We start from the raw sequence: 17,853 nt of genomic DNA, 5'->3' as shown, positions 1-17,853 counted from the left end.
TCCCAGTACTGAGCCCTGCGGGACACCATATTGAACTTCTGTGTATAATGATGGAGTACTGTTTGCACATTTCTGTACATACTGGAATCGATTTGATAAATAAGAACTGAACCAAGCGAGCACGGGGCCTGTAAGCCCAACATCGTTTTCTAGCCTGTGCAGTAAAATAGAATGGTCAATGGTGTCAAATGCTGCACTTAAGTCCAACAACATAATTACAGTGGAATTTCCTTCATCAGAGGATATCAGAATGTCATTTACAACCCGTGTTAGTGCCGTTTCTGTACTATGACCAGTGCGAAAGCCAGACTGGAATTTCTCAAATAAATTGTAACGCGTAAGGTGTGACTGAAGCTAACTGGCGACTACTTTCTCTAGTATTTTAGAGAGAAATGGTAAATTTGAAATAGGCCTATAATTATTTAGTATGTGTGGGTCTAGGTCTGACTTTTTAAGTAAAGGTTTAATGACTGACACTTTTAGTGCATCAGGTACGGTGCCATGCAGTAATGAACTATTGATAACGGTTAGAATAGGCGCTGCAAGAACATCCATTGCACTTATTACTAGTTTTGTTGGCACTGGATCTAGGGAACAAGTAGTGGGCTTCATTTTAGTAATTAAAGTTAAGATTTCCTGGTGAGTTACAGGATTAAAATTGCTAAAGTGCTATTACTAAAATGTCTCACTCATGAAAATATTCTGACTTTTAACTTAGTTCTTTATTGAATTACATCTTTGAATATTCTTGAGTAAGTCTTAGTAATGGGCAGTTTATCCCATTTTTTCTGGCAGATCCTCTCAGGCTCCCTTAGATTAGATGGGAAGCCTCTGTAAACTGCAGTCTTCAGGTTTCTCCACAGATGTTCTATAAGTTGTAATTCTGGGATTTGGACAGTCAGAGACTTGTCCTGAAGTCACTCCAATATTGTCTTACTGTAACTGTATGCTTCAGGTCATTTTCGTGTTGAAAGGTAAACCATCAACCAAGTCTAAGGTTGCATGCACTCTGGAGCAGGTTTTTTTCTAGGACCCCTCTGTATTTTGATACATTCATCCTTCCCACAATTCATGAAAAGTCTCTCTTTCCCACCCACTGAGAAGCACTCTCCTAGCATGATGCTGCCACCACCATGCTTTTCTGTAGGGATAATATTTTGTTGTTGATGAGCAGTGCCTGCTCTTCAGCAGACATAATGGTTGAAGTTCTGGTCAAAAAAGTCAATTTGTGTCTCAACAAATCAGAGGATCTTTACCCTCATGCTGTCAGTGTCCTTTAAATGACATTTGGAAAAAACATTTACTAAAGTTTTGCTTCAGTCTAGCCACTCTGCTGTAAACACCTGATCGATGGAGTGTTGCTGAGATAGTCGTACTTCTGCAAACTTCTCCCATCCTAGCCTAGTACCTCTGAAGCTCTGTTAGAGGGACCATTGGATTCTTGGTCACCTCCATGACCAAGGCCCTTCTTTACAGGGTACTCAGCTTGACTACATATTACATACTTTCATAAATTGTAAATGCTACCTTAATGGACTGTGGGGGGGATATCCTGATTTCCTTACATTTCTCAAAGACATACATATCATGTTAATTAGACTGGCCCCTTAAGAATGAGTGTAGGTGTGTGCTCTGGACAGATGGACAGTTCATTCAATGTTGGCTCCTGCATTGTATCCTGTACAGCATTTACTTACTTCAGCCCAGACCAAATGAACAAGACAATCGATTTAGAGATAAAGATGAGGTAATTTTTTTAAGAGATTTTAAAGTGTTGGCATAAAAATGCAATCAAAAATTTTATAAATTTGTCAACTGCAGTTATATGTTTTCCAGTTATTGTTAAAGTGATGAAAACTAAAACATTTGCTTTAAAGATAAATGTTATATTTCTGGATGTTGTTGATTATTCTTGTCACATTTTTATATCAACCTGATACCACTTAGATTATTAAATTCCATGAGTTTGTTGCAACTTGATCATTTCATAAGATACATCCAGCTGAGCCCTGACATTCTATTTCATTTTATATATAATTTCATATATCTATTTTTTTCTCATTTTTTCTGTGACCAGTACAATTCTGAAAATTCTAAGGATGGCAAAGGCAAAGGAAAACAGTTTTTTGCATGATCATGAGATGCATGCATCATTGGTGCATTTAATGATAGATTATGAACAGGACACAATACAGGAGTGATTATTTGAAGGGAGCTCCTTCAGTTCAGCTAGGAGCTGCTTACGACAGGTAAAAATAGGTATAAGTGGAAGTGGTGGCATTTCATCAAAAATAAAATGGTGAGGAAAGCACAGCTGCTTTAAAGAGTACACTCACTTTCTCAAGAAGTTGAAGCAAAATTATATGCTTTAAGGAAAATGTACTTTAAAAGCAATTGTTTAATTTTGAATCCATGGTTTTTCTTTAATCTCTTTCTGTGTGTATATGTGTGTGTCTGAATAAAAAAGACTTAAGCAGATTTATGGCTGCTTATAAAAAGCATCTCCATTAAAATTCAGTTTTAAGATTTTTGTTCAACCACTAGCCACAACTTGTCAACCGGTAATCTCTGGAGATAACATGCCCACTGTTATAGTTACTAATGAATACAGTATGAAAAGAATGGATTAGGGTTAAGTGCAAATACTGAGCAGAAAATATGTTACACCAATGAATGATATGCAGTGTATAATGTGTTCTCTTTCAGATCAATTTTGTTTTCCTTTTCAACATTGTAAGGATCCTTATGACAAAACTTAGAGCCTCAACCACTTCGGAAACAATACAGTACAGGTAGGAGTGTGAAATATATCAAGATATACTATTTGTTAATTTAAAAGTCCATTTAATTGCCATAATACATTAGTATACCACATAACAAGTTTGCCCTTTAATGAGAGTCCGTTTTTGTTTCTAGATTTGTTGCTTCTGGGATAGGCACCTAAAATTCCAATATGGAAAATGGGAAAATGAATACCTGGTTTTGGAATAATCAGAAAGAGGTTAAACATAATATAATATAATATAATATAATATAATATAATATAATATAATATAATATAATAGCTTTCAAGGGCTGATTCTATCTTTGCATTAATGCTTCCCTGATAGACACAGGGTTCCCATTGACCCTGTAGATAATTGAAGTTTGTTACTATACAAATTAAACTTGACTGTGCTCAATAACTGTAAAAAGAATCCAAGTCAAATTACAAAATTCATTATATGGCTAGAAATATCATAAACAATTGTGTTGGGTATTCCAGGATTCTCATTTTAGACTGCAGCACTGTATATGTTTGGCATGTGCTAGCATAGCTTGCTTAAAGGAATACTCTATCCAAAATTGACATTTTTTATATAAAAATTATTTGTAGTATTGAAGTGAAGGCCAAGAAAAATTCTTAATCGCATGTTTTCATGCAGAGCAGAGATAAAAAAATGTTTCTAGTATAACTAAAGGGATTGCCCCCTGTTTGCTTCGCTCAACAACCCCCCTTATCTGCGCTACGCACCTGCCACTTCCCAGCCGCTTATGTTGTGAAGAGGGGGGCTGAACACACCCCAAGGAGATGTGGTCGCTCGTCCGAAACCCCCTCTTAAACGGTGATACAATGGGAAACAAATATTGTTTTTTTTTACATCCACTTTGCTCGATCAGCTGCTGGATCTGCATCTCACACAGCGCTTCGAACATTTAAAAGCCTGTACAGCAGCTGTCCTACTCTTTGTCTTTTATTTCCGGCCCTGGACGTTAAATCTCTTGGCACAAAGTATTTTTTAGTTTATAATTTAAAAATGGAATAAGAATCTGAAAATCTAATAACAGCAAATTAAAGTTTAATAAATTCTGAAAAGAATGATACCAAACATATATATGTAGGTTTTAAAATAAGGTCGATTTAAAGCGTGACAAAAAGTCACATAAAAACGTCACATAAAATCGTTGCACTTTTAGGCTTAGGATTTTATATATTTAGAGAGTATATTGGGGTCTAAGGTGACTGATGCTAGAAAACAGGAAAACTATATCAAAACATCTATGAAAAAAAATCTCACATTACTCATGTTGCAAAATCCACAAGTCAGATTATCCGGCTGTATGCTCCCAAACACATGTATTTTTACACAAATATTGTTATATAAACCACTTACTGTTTATGTTCTCTTGAACAAAAATGGAGCATGTTCAGATGCACCTGAGCATTTGAACTGAGGACCAGCAGCACTGTTGCACTCATTGACTAGGTTTCTAAACCTCTCACACCTTCAACACCTAATAGGTAACACGTGGTGAGGGTAATGGTGCAAAATGTTGTTGCATCATCCAAGTGGATGCTACATATTGGTGGTGGTTGAAGTGGTTCCCCTATGTCTATGAAAAGCACTTTGAGTAGCCAGAAAAGCTCTATAGAAATGTATTTAATTGAACATTTACTTAATTTTTTAACCCAGTAACAACTTATTTAATTGCTAATATTGAGCTTCACATGATATCAACAAAAGGCATGCACTGAGAAACATATTAAACCTCGGATTAAAAGTTAAAGAAAAGCAAGTGAAAACATTATCAAGAAGAGAATATGTCTCATGCATATCTGAAATGCTTCAACAAGCAGAAAATAAAGTTCAAGTTCAAAGTTTATTTTCATGTGCACAGTAAGGGAACACATTTCCCTGTACAATGAAATTCTTTCTTTGCTGTCCACACCAAATGCCAATGGTTAACAAACCAATGTATAAAGATAAACATAAATAATAAGTAGCAAATTCACCCATGCAGCTCCAGAGAATGCTGCTAAATAATCCCAAAGTACCCCAGTTGTGGATATGAATATAAATGTAACAATGGATGGTAGGTGTACAATTCAGATGATCGTTCATGCTCCCATTTTCATTCACAAGAGTATTTTCTAGAAATGGTTCATTTAACGTTATTTCATTAAATGCATGCGTTTTGAACGTTGTAAGTATACAACTGCCTGACTTGACATGTGGATTATATGACACAAACAACATGAGATTTTCTCATTGACTTTTTGAAAGTATTTGGTGTTGTCCAGTGCTGGTCATCATAGACACCCATTAAGGTGATGCCCATCCTGTGTGAACAAATGAAATTAATTATTTTTATTGGCCATTGCTACTAATTACATGGGGTAATTAACATAAAAAAAATTACATGTTTTGGGTGGAATTTTCTTATAAAGGCAGCAGATAATACAACTGAATTAGAAATAAGTGTGTAACATTTTACATGATGCTATGACACATCAGTAAAATAATTCAGTGTAGCAAGGAACATTTGAATATTTTCTCTTTAATACATACAGTAGTGATATGTTAATTTGATTTTACATAGTAGATTGTCATGTTAAACAGTATTATTTTGACCCATGCATTGGATAATTTTACTTTTATGTTTGCTTGATTTTATTTAAACAGGAAAGCTGTGAAGGCCACACTGGTCCTTTTACCTCTACTTGGTATAACCTACATGTTGTTCTTTGTGAATCCAGGAGAAGATGACATCTCACAGATAGTTTTCATTTACTTTAATTCATTTTTGCAGTCCTTCCAGGTAAGCCCTTGCATTGTATTCCTGAGGTGGCAGTGATAGATCTGCCATCTAGCTCTGTGAAGAGGATTACTTGCGTTCTGTTTTGTGTCTTGTATTCACCCCATATTTTGACACCCATTGCACTCTAAACTTACTTGATAAGAGGTCTGCCTCTGAATTGACTTTTCCAAGATTTCTTCCATTTTTTTTCTCCTATAAGTTTTTTTTGGGGAGTTTTTCTTATCTTCTTAGGGAGTTAAGGCCGGGGGGATGTCAAAAAATAAGGCCTATTAAAGACCATGGCAGCACTCCTTGTGTGATTTTGGGTTATACAAAAAATAAATTGTTATTCCATTACAACAGACATACTAAAGAGCAGATAGGGTTAAAACAACTGCTTTTTAGTTTTTATAACTGAATATTTAATAAGTAATACAATTTTGCTCGCGGGTATTAATGCAAACGTCTATGAGACTTATTGGTCTGCACAGTAAATAATGCATTTTAAGTTATACATATTTGCAGAAGATGGATATTTTTCATTGTTAAAGCCATCACACTGATATAATTATAAGGCTGCTTTTTTTGTCTTTACTGAAAATAACATTAAAGTTAGGTGAAACGATTATTGACAAACAGAATGATCAGTCTTCATTTAATTGCAAAATCTCTAGCCAGAAAGCAGAAGCAGCCAGGAGCCGAGATAGATGTGCCCAGATAGATTGAGTACCTCCCTTTAGGGCACAGCTTCTTGAGAATACATGTAATTGTCTATCCCAGTGAAAGTCACTTTCTGCAGTAATTATCCCCAGAGACATAAACTGCAGCAGACTGATGGAAGGCTGGAACAGTACAACGATTTTAATTTTGCATCATGCAAATGAGAAATTCTTTGTACAGTACCTGCTGTTATAACTGTTGATCTTTCTCTCCATTTTATAAAATTTCTTTTTTTTTTTTGTCTTTTTTTACAGGGTTTCTTTGTTTCTGTTTTTTACTGCTTCCTAAATGGGGAGGTAAGCTGATAACAGTATAATTCTATTATAAATGAGAATGTAATGTAGCAGGCCTAAATTTATGGAATGAAAGTGACTCACACATACTGTACACAAGCAGTGTTTGAATTAGAAATTAGATTATGTTAATCAGTACCACCTTTGCCCAAATAAACATTAAAAGTGGATATAAGTAGCCAGCAGTCAGTAGATTTTGAGGGTCAAATCAAGCAAAATGATTCATTGTAATGGTTAAATTGGAAAGCAGGTTCCCATGCCACAAATGTACATATACTTCAGTTATGTTTGTCCTGCAATTTGCTCTGATTATCTGTAAATTTTAATGGAGAATTCTGCAGCAATTATATCTGATATATTTAATGGTAAGCAAAATTACTCAAATACTGATCCTGAATTTTTTTAGGGCTCATGATCCGAGATAGAGTAAAGAGCTCAGCAATATGGAAGAAACTCAAGAATACAAACATTGGTTCTTTGGATAGAGCAGAACAAATTCCATTGATCTGGGCAAGTAGTTAGAATGCTCCTTTAACATCACCCATACGCAGGCCCAGGGTACGCTGGAGAAATTGTGTCCCTCAGCTCACCTGGAATCTCTGGGAATTTTCCAGAAGTCACTGAGGAAGGTTTGGTCAGGTCACTGTATTGATACCACGGCCCTCATCAGGAAAAGCAGGGTGAAAATAATGAATAATGGCAAACTCTACAAAACCCTGAAGCTCATTGAGTGACTCACTGTTCATTATATACTGAACCTTTCACACTAAGGTTTATCAAAAAATGCAAACAACTATGCAATAAATAAAGAAAAACTCGAAAGTGCTTATGCAGTCTGTTTCTATATGTGACCTTCATTAATGAAGTAAACAGAGCCCATCAATTTTACTATTGTAGATTTTGACAGACACCTTTATCCCAAGTGACCTACTACAGCAGTATTAATTACAAATATATTTGTTACAAGCGTAGCAGAGGCAGATTAAGTGACTTATTCAGGGTCACTGAGTGTGTTAGAGGTGGCAATTAAACTGGCAGCACTATGGTGTCTTGGCCACTGTCGCAGTCATGCTGTTTTCTATCCTGTGGGAACACGGAGGGCACTCTAATAGCTTCTTTACACCAGAATGAATTTCAAAGAAGAACAAGAAGACATTACATTTATTTATGATTTTTCATGCTACTAAAAGTGCTTTACATACAGAGTGAGGAACCACTTCAGCTACTACCAATGTGTAGCATCTACTTGGATGACGCAAAAACAGCCATTATGCTCACTACACATTAGGTATTAAGTGGTGAAGGTATGAGAGAGTTAGCCTTTTAAGGACAGGGGATGATTAGTGTGTCAGAATGACCAGGCCATAGTGAACAATTTAGCCTGGTCATTGGGGAACACCCTACTCTTTGTGAAGGATGCCCAGGAATCTTTTATGACCACAGACAGTCAGGACCTTGGTTTTAAGTCTCATCTGAAGGATGGAACTATTTTTACTGCAGTTTCCCTGTCACTGAACTGGGGCATTAGGATCCACATTCAGACCACAGGGTAAGTGTTCCTGCTGGTCTCATCAGCACTTCTTCCATTAACATCTCAGGCTTTTCCTGGATGATCTCCCATTCAAGTACTGGCCCAGCCTGAACATGCTTAGCTTAATGTAAATTGCCTGTTCTGAAGTGCATGTGGTATAGCCATAAGAGACACAGTGTTTCTAGTATTTAAATAAAATATTACAAAGTAGAGATGAACAAAGGGAGGATTCAAAATAAAATACATAGAAATGAAAAGAACATCTTTCCACCTTTCTGGACCTGCCTAAACAGACTTGACTGTCAGGTGGGTTGGCTCCCATTTCTCTGTTTTTTACTAAAAATGCTTATTCCACTACTAATGAATTGCTTGCCATAAACTCCTCTCTCTGTTTTACACTCAATTAAGTCTTAGTGTTTGACTAGCTTTAAACCCCATTCCTCAAGTAATCTCCCAACTGAAACTCTGAACTATTTCTTAGGTGGCTTCCATAAAATCATCGAGCCACCAAGTCATAGTATCCACTGGTGGTCATTAAAGTAACTGTTCCACGGACATTTTCACACCTGCTAAATGGAGACAACTCTTAGGTTATTTCACGAGGAATAGCATGTCCTATACATTATCATTTGTGACAGTGTACTATCTAGTTATTAGGGGGATATGTGGTTTTCCTTCTTAGCTTTACACTCCTTCTTAACAGATGGACATTGAACTTTGCTAAAATATAATCTGCTTGCACCCAAGACAGTTTAGATGGCCACACTTGTGTCATGTTGATGCCCCTGCCTAATGAGCCATCCAGTATATTTACAGTGTTATGAGCTTCTGGCTCAAAATAAATTAAAATAAACCCAGAAAATTTGCAAAAATGTGGCCCATCCCTCAAAAATATATAGCCCGGACTATTGTGGGGCCTAATGTTGTAATATGGAGTTACAAACACTGAAAACAGGAAGTGATGTCTCAAAAAGATCAAACTAGCTCAGAAGTGGCTTACCCAAGCCTGTTCCCACACCTGCTACATGCAGGTGTTGGCATAAACAAGCATATACAGGGAGGTCCAGATCTAATTATGCAATTATGAAAATGCGAACACATCGCACCCGCTGTTTGACTGCCAACTATTTCCCCTCCATTTTAGAATGCAGGGCAGGTACTGCCATCTATTGGCAACAAAAAGAATTTTTTGTGAATTCTCTGTGTAATAAACTTAATAAGTTATAGCGTAATGAAAATTGCATAATTAGATCTAGACCAGAGTTGCCAGGTCTGCGGTTATCTCGCCCAATTGGGCGGCTTTCAAAAGCTAGTTGCGGGACGTTTGTAGCAGTTGCGGGTTGCGTTTTTTTGGGCAGGCTTCTGATTTTTGTTGCTTTTATTTCAGCTGCAAGAAATATTTATTACATTTTCGGCTTTCAACTGTGGTGCAGTGGTGGCTCTGAGGCAGAAGATCTGCGCTGGCATCCCAAAGGTTGCCGGTTCGAATCCCTGTCACTGCCTAAAGAGATGCTACTCTGCTGGGCCGTTGAGCAAGGCCCTTAACCTTCAATTGCTCCAGGGCACTGTACAATGGCTGACCCTGGGCTCTGACCCCAAGGGGTGTGTGAAAAGATGCATTTCACTGCATGCTGTCCTGCATAACTATGCATGTGATTTATTATTATTAAAATTAGCACTACAAATCCATGCTGAGTTCAAGTAAAAAACCTAGTATATGTACAGAGGTGAGAAACTGAGAAACAGGATGCGCAAGGAATGCTGGAAGCTTTGTTACACATTAGAAGCTACATGAGGCGCAGAGGGATCTGTTGTAACAGATTTATTCCAACAACAGCTATGCTGGCTAAAATTCTACCAGAGAAATTTTTTGTTGCTAAAGATTAATAAGGTTAGTTTTTGACTTTTTATAAATGAGTAATGGCATTTTTACTCTGTTTTATTGTTGAAGGTTTGAAGGCAGCCCTTAGGCTGTTTTGGGGCTACTTTTTCTAGACAAATGGGCGGGATTTAAATGTATTTAACAAAGATAGAAAACAAGGTGAAACAGAATTTGCCTAAAAAAAACAATCAAAAGGAAAGTCCCATTACATAAACCAAGACAGGAGTCCAATAAAATAAGCAAAAAATCTAATAACACGAAAAAACAATAAGCAATACTTACAACCCTGGGAAGAACCGTGATTAATCATTTCTAAATTTTAGTTTTAATGGAGAATTTAAAGCCAGAAGGAGGATTTCACAGCAGTGATGTCAGGGTGGCTCCGCCTCTTGGGGGCTTCACCCATAAAGCGCATGCCAGAGATAAAATACAAACAGCAAATAAGTGAAGCTGACAAAATAGCATGACAGTATTAAAAATAACTCAAAACTAACAAAAACAACAATAAAAGAATAAAAATAATTCAGGAAAAAATGTAACACAATACCTAATCTCCAAAACTGGCCTTGCCTAAACCGGAAGGCACAAAAAGGGAAAGCCCAGACTCAAAAAACCTTTACAATCATCTGAAATACTCAAAACATGGATTTGTAACTGTAAAAACCTGTGGTTCAAGAAATAAGCAAATAAAGCTCTTTAAAAATATTTTCAGAAATAAAACAAATGCAAAAAACAGCAAGAAAAGGTTTGCCTAAAAGGTTAAACTGAACAACAAAAAACAGTCCGTACTTCAAATTCATAATCCACAAGACTACAGCAAAAGGAGAGAAAAATCTGAATACAATATCAATCATGAAGAACCTGACCCTCTGCCTGGGAATATATGGGCAGAAACTCTACATAAAGGGGACAGGGCACATAACTACATTACATTAATATAAAAATAAACATAATCCACACCTTATATGCTCACATGTAAGTTGGGTCTTGAAACCAGAAAAATTAATCATAAAATCAGACCCCAACTTTTACGCCCGTTCAAATATGTAAAACTTATTTTTTTTACATCTTTTTGCCTCTTCCAATGTCACATCAATCTCAGGCACATCAAATTTTGTTGCAACAGCGCAGTTATCAATTTGTTTCGCTACTTCAACGATGTTTCATTTAAAACCAGCTTCATATTTTCTTCTGATCAAACGCCGAATTGTAGATATAGGATGCTCTTTCAATACCAGATTTCTTGAAGATGGGCCCATAAGTAACAAAGACCACTGGAAAGTTCAATATGGCGGCCAACAGTGGCGTCATATCACCGAAATAAGTACGTACATCGGTTTTGGTTAGCACAGGGAAGCCGCCTACCAAATTTCGTGAAGATGGGGCCATAAATAAGAAAGTTCAACATGGCGAACGTTGTCGACCGTTATGACCGTTACGTGTAGAATTTCGAAATGAAACCTGCTTAACTTTTGTAAGTAAGCTGTAAGGAATGAGCCTGCCAATTTCAGCCTTCTACCTGCACGGGAAGTTGGAAAATTAGTGACGTTGGAAAGTTCAATATGGCGGCCAACAGTGGCGTCATACCACCGAAATAAGTACGTACATCGGTTTTGGTTAGCACAGGGAAGCCGCCTACCAAATTTCGTGAAGATGGGGCCATAAATAAGAAAGTTCAACATGGCGGACGTTGTCGACCGTTATGACCGTTACGTGTAGAATTTCGAAATGAAACCTGCTTAAATGTTGTAAGTATGCTGTAAGGAATGAGCCTGCCAAATTTCAGCCTTCTACCCACACAAGAAGTTGGAGAATTAGTGATGAGTCAGTCAGTGAGGGCTTTGCCTTTTATTAGTATAGATACATGTACACACAAAAGCTCAAAGGTTGCTTGCAATATACACACAATGCTCAAAGAAATTTAGAAGTGAAGATTACTGAAAACAAACTGGAGAGTATGTTTAATCATGAAGATAAATAAATGAACACACAAACCCACACCCATAGATCTATAAAGGTCGATGTCTCTCTATCTATTGTGGCCATCAGGGGAGCTCCCTAAAAACACAACATAGGCAGGCTTGGACACAAGTGCTGCCACAATGGCTTTTTATTTTGTTTTGTGGGAAACTCTTTACTGCCAAGTGTTTCCCACCACAACCACAAGCACATTATAAGCACAATGTAAAGAACACAGCAATACTCTTTGCCTGATTTTCTTCTGTCTCTGTCACAGTCACTGCCTCCACTCATCCATGCAAGTGTTGCCCTCCTTCCTCCCAAATCTGGCTCCTAGAGTTAAGGCAGCTAGCTTTTTATGTAGCACCCAGGAGTACTTCTGGTGTCCCATAAATGTGGTCTAGAAGCACTTCCAGGTGAGGTGGCTGTACCCCTGGAATCCAACAGGGCCCAGCCAACAAACTCCAATTTCTAGTGTGCCCTGTGGGAATTGGTGGTGGATGAAGGCATTCTGGCAGGGTAAGGATCCTGGCCATCTCCTACACTATACAACCTGTTTACTTAGTTTGACCAAATGTTTGTAGACTCAGACTAATATTATTTAAGTTGCTCATTTGATTCAATTTCCTATTCATTTTGTGTACTTAATAAATATATGTTAATGTATTTAATGCTATATTATTGTAAAGTATAATTGGCTGTATTACATTGTAAAATCTTTCAAGTGATTTTTTTATATGGAAGTACTGTATATTCCATACCATTTTTAAAACTTCTTTCTGTTTTCAACAAATTCATACTTCCAAAAAATCTACTTGCTTCTGTCTGTTCTCTCCTCTTGTTCTTCATTTCACTCCAGTTTTAGCGAATAGCTATCTCTTTACCTGATGCATCACTTTGTCTTCTTTGCTTCCTCACACAATACCAGCTTGTTTCACTTTAACTTTTCTATCCAATTTGCACAGTTAACTTTGTTACCAATGCAACACTCACATATAAAAAGCTTATCTGTTCATTCATTCATTCAATTCCCAAATTTTCTTTTTTCCATTACAAAGAACTTTGCAAACAAAGCTATAGTATGATCAATTTCATATTTCACTTGCATTTAGTACACAGGCAACCATGACTATATTTTTATCTTTAGCTAAATTAATCTTATAGAATATTAGCATTATTAGGGCTATGGAAAGATATGCTAATCTGTGAAAATATAACATTTGTCAGCCTAAAATAAAACCACATCTGTGATCTGCCACATCTGAAGAGTGAGAATTCAACAACTGTGGTGCAAACTCAGGATCTGTTACATATGTTAAAAATTAATTAGTCTACATCACACTAAAGGATAAAAAAGTGCTGAGAAAATAAAGCTTAAGATGTTGTTGTTAAAAAATAAAAATAGTTGAATCCATAATTGCAAAAGTTTGATTAGAAAACAAAATTCTGCAATTTTCAAAATTTATGCATACACAATGGCAAGTTAGATTTTAAATGAATTAATTTAATTTCAGGAATTTTTTATTTAGGAATTTGCCATAGGTTCACAATAATTTCTGTATGAGCCTTTATTATATTATGAGGGTTTGATAAATAAATAAATATCTTTAGGGCTGCTGTTTCATAGCTGTAGTGAACTGGATTGTATTTCTAGCCTGGGGCCTCATGTATAAACTGTGCGTATGCACAAAAATGTTGGGAACGTTCCACGTTCAAATCACGATGTATAAATCCTAAATTTTCCGTAAAGCCACGCACATTTCCACGGTAGCTCATACCCTGTCGAACACAAGTTCTGTGCTCGGTTTTGCAGACTGGCAGCACCCAGCGTCAAAGCAGTGCTACTGTTTCTGAGTAGTTACCCTTTCTTTTTTAGATCCACATCCCTGGCGCAGCTTTATAAATACACTGAAATTAACTGCATATTGTTTATTAGTTTAATGCAACTGATTGTAATTAACCTGTAACAATATAATGGTCCACAGAATGGTCAAACTATTTCAAATACCATAACTGCTTTAGCGTTGTTACTCTCACTGCACCTTCTTCTTCTTCTTTCAGCTGCTACCGTTAGTGGTTGCCACATCGGATCATCTTTTTCCATATTACTCTCACTGCACCACTCGGAGTATTTATATCCCTGTATCTGAGTGTGAATCACAGCTGTACAGCAGATGATCGGAAACAGAATTATTGGTATACAGCATTAAGCACACACTGCAATGCTGTCTATTGAACTGCACTCATAAGGCAAACACTTCAGAGCCTTTCCTGTACAGACCTCGTGGTTCAGAAACAATTTCATCCAAAGAACTATAAACGCACTCAATCAAGTGCTCCTTTTAGAACTGTTTGTACATATAAGTACAATTACCTCACTGTAAACTTGCGATACAATTATAATATTGCACAACCTGAGCTACTTTATAAAGCACGTATTTACATATGATGACGATATCATTTTGAAGATGAAATGCAGCTATTATACAGATAAAAGTTTAACTTCATTTAAATAATCTGTTTTGTTAATAATCAAACATGTAAGGACAAGGTGCCAATGGGCTAGCGAGGAGGTGGTGCTCCTTTCATGGATTGTTCCTGCCTCGCGCTGTATGCTTGCTGGGGCTGGCACAACTCTGAATGGATAGATGGATGGAATAATTAAACATGTACTATGAAGATATTTCAATGTTTCTTAAAAGTTCTGAAGAATCTGCGTTCTAAGCTTACAGATGGCTTAACGTTTATTACAGAGCTGATTATGTGGCGATTGGGTATTTGGAGAAAGAAAAGTAAGGATAGGAATTGGAGGTTAGTATGTTTGAAAGAGACATTACTGCTACAATAAAGTATTTCATCGAATGTCGCACATGGCGCAGCAAGCATCTTGCGTGAGACATGAACAATCACTGCGTCACCGTGTTCCCATGTTTAATAACATGCTTTAACTCCTATCATCATGAAAATTATATCACGTATACATATTCAGAGAGCTGTAATATCAAAAATGTAATGGATTCCGTGTCCTGTCGGAGGAAGAGAAAGACGGTTTAAGAAGCACATAGTGATTCACACACATAGAGTACATAGAAGATCAAATACAAAACAAAGCATTTAACGTGCTACTTTAGTTAAGATGGGATTTGAGAAACTAGTAAATCAAACAATTTTAAGATGAAGTTTATGAGGTTCTACTTTAATGACAAAATAAGCTACATGATTAAAGTGGAAATTTCAAGATTAAAGTTGACATTTCGTGCTTTTTTCCCAGTGGGCATTTATTTTTTTTCCTCTGTACCCTAATAAGCTTTCATATGACACTCAGACAGTGGGCTACGACTCGCCTTTTCACACTTGGCGACTTTAACATTTGACAACTTCTTTTTTATTTCGGGCACTGTGTGACTTTGTGAACTTGAGCTTTCGAGTTTCTCCGACACGCTATGTCACTTGATCAACTTCCTTTTGTTGTTTTTAGCACTGTTTAAACCAACAAATAGTACTTATTTTCTTTCCTCCACTTGGTATTCGCTGAAATTCTGTTTTCCCTCGTGCTTTTGCCATTGCATTTTCACAGAACCCTGAGCTTAAGGGCTATTTAGATTACTTGCATATTCAAAGAAGCGTAAGAGGCGTGGGAAGAGTTGGGGTGGGGCAGCAGGTATAGTGCACGTTTCACGCTGACTGAGATTTATGTAGTGGAAGAACGTGGAAGCTGGTTTAGATTTATGCATTTAATTTTTTTTGTGCATAAGCACATTTCTGCTTTTGTGCTTACATCATGTTATAGTGCAAATTCTACGCACGGCATTATGCATGAGGCATCTGTAAGGATTTAGCATGGCTTTGTATTTTCACAGGGTTTTCCCCATGTAATTCACTTCATTCCCTTAGTCTAAAGATATGCTGTTAGGACCCTAAGTGCCTCTGAATTGGTGCTGTTTTAAGCCAATGTTGTCACTACAATAGTTATGCGAGGTGGATAGCTGCCTTGCACCCATTCTGGTTCTGTTACTTTGCAATGGACAATATAGTGGGAGCATTTGAATGGCAAGTTAGTTCAGTACTTATACTATGCAGTGATGATCTCCTCAATGAAATTAAGAAGTGTTATACAGTACACATTTATTTAATTTTTGGACAGTCTGTGTTAAATTGGCCCCGAGTAAAGAAATACTTATTATTTATTATTTTGCACTGAATGTTATCATAAGAGGCTTCAGTTCTCCCCAAAACTTTAATTTGGTTAAGCAGTTTAGAGAATAAATTAACATTAATCTACAAAAGTTGTTTCTTTAAACTGTGTGTGTTGCCTGTTTAGCAGTATTGCTAATCTGCAATGTGTTCTATTAATAACTGGATTGTACTTTGCAGAGGCAGAAATGGAAGATGCTCCATACATGCATAGATTTTGTTCACTTACTTTTTCAAGGTCAGAATCACAAGGGGGCTGGAGTCAGTTAAACCAATAAAGGCACAAGGAAAGGAGAAGTTCTGAGCAAGTTGAACACATATAAAAACACACACTAACTAAGTATTGCTAAGACAGTTTAACACCATCAGTCAGTTCAGTGCCATATCTTTGCACTGGTCTTAGAACATGAAAACACAAAGAGAACACAAAAGATAGCCAGGTTAAGTGCAAATATAATGCAGGTCAGGTCAAGTTGGGGAGCAACTGGAAAAGAGTGTCGCCACACCCACCCACCACACAATGAAACAACTTGGGATCCTGGTTAGCAACCCCCCAGGCAGACACTCGGTCCAGTCCCACCCATTCCGAAAATGACCATCTATCTGCCACAGCCAGGTGTTACAATGAGGATCCTGCAAGCCAGATCTCCCTTGGGGAGTTGTGCCACATTGCTGTAGTGCCATAATACATAAGAACAAAAGACATTAGACAAATGAGAAGAGACTATTCAGTCCATCAAGCTTCTTTGTTTAGCTAATCGCTATCCTGTCCCAATATCTCATCCTGATTGTTCTTAAATATTGTCAGGGTTTCGGCTTCAACAACTGTATATGGCTCAGTAGTTTGTTTCAGACTCCCACAACAGTTTGCTTAAAGAAGTGCTTCCTAGCTTCAGTCCTAAATGTGCTTCCTCTTAATTCTCAAAAGTGTCCTTAAGTACGTGATTCAGCCTTAAGTTAAAGAATTATGCTTGTTCTACTTTATTAATGCCTTTGAGGATTTCAAACACTTGAATTAGGTTCCCATGCCGTTTAATTCTCTGTGTCTGCCGGAGTATGACATGTCCTTAAGTCATAAGGCTTCAACACCTCCACAACAATAACAAGAACATTATTTGTATAGCACATTTTCATACAGACAATGTAGCTCAAAGTTCTTTACAAGATATCAAAGAAAAGAGTTTCAAGAAAAGAAAAACAAATTAAAAATAGATAAGTAGAGGAATAAATACAGAACATACCAAAATTATTAAATAAGAATAGCTCCTCTTGAAAGTTTTTTCCGGTTGCAGATGAGACCACACTCTGACTGATGTTTGAAGAGTACTGACTTGCTCTCTCTCTTTTTTACAGCTCTCGAACTCCATGAAAAACTAAAATAAAATAAAGGTTGTCAATTAAACAATAAATGAGTTACACAGGTGTAGGGATAACAAAGTTAAAACATACCCTGTGCACCTTCTGACCAGAAATTCAGGTGTCTTTATTACAGTCTCTCTGATATTGCACTCATGTGTATCTTATTAAAAGAAAACACCTTTCTTCAGCTTAGCGTCCATTGAGTGTCTCAATATGTACATTTCTGCTCCACCAATGAACCTGACCACATGACTACAGCACCCTCCTGTTCAAACCAACTTATGTACAAATACATTGAGATCAAAAATAAATAAAATAAAGTTGTGTTTGGAAAAAAAAATATCTACAATAAGATT

The 17,853-nt window shown here is 36.9% G+C and overlaps 1 protein-coding gene across 2 annotated transcripts in view; it reads left to right on the top strand.

The window, feature by feature from the left end:
* Positions 1–17,853, top strand: part of LOC120529666 (corticotropin-releasing factor receptor 2) — a 349,034-nt gene that overhangs the window by 324,215 nt on the left and 6,966 nt on the right. For both annotated transcript variants that reach the window (XM_039753669.1, XM_039753670.1), the window contains 3 exons: positions 2,707–2,792; positions 5,445–5,580; positions 6,534–6,575. In XM_039753669.1, coding sequence (XP_039609603.1) covers positions 2,707–2,792; positions 5,445–5,580; positions 6,534–6,575 — 264 coding nt within the window. The remainder of the gene's footprint in view (positions 1–2,706; positions 2,793–5,444; positions 5,581–6,533; positions 6,576–17,853) is intronic.

The sequence above is a fragment of the Polypterus senegalus genome, chromosome 5, assembly GCF_016835505.1.
Source record: "Polypterus senegalus isolate Bchr_013 chromosome 5, ASM1683550v1, whole genome shotgun sequence".
NCBI classification, from domain to species: domain Eukaryota; kingdom Metazoa; phylum Chordata; class Cladistia; order Polypteriformes; family Polypteridae; genus Polypterus; species Polypterus senegalus.
Note: the sequence above shows the minus strand (reverse complement) of the source record. Positions and strands in the feature narration are given on the sequence as shown.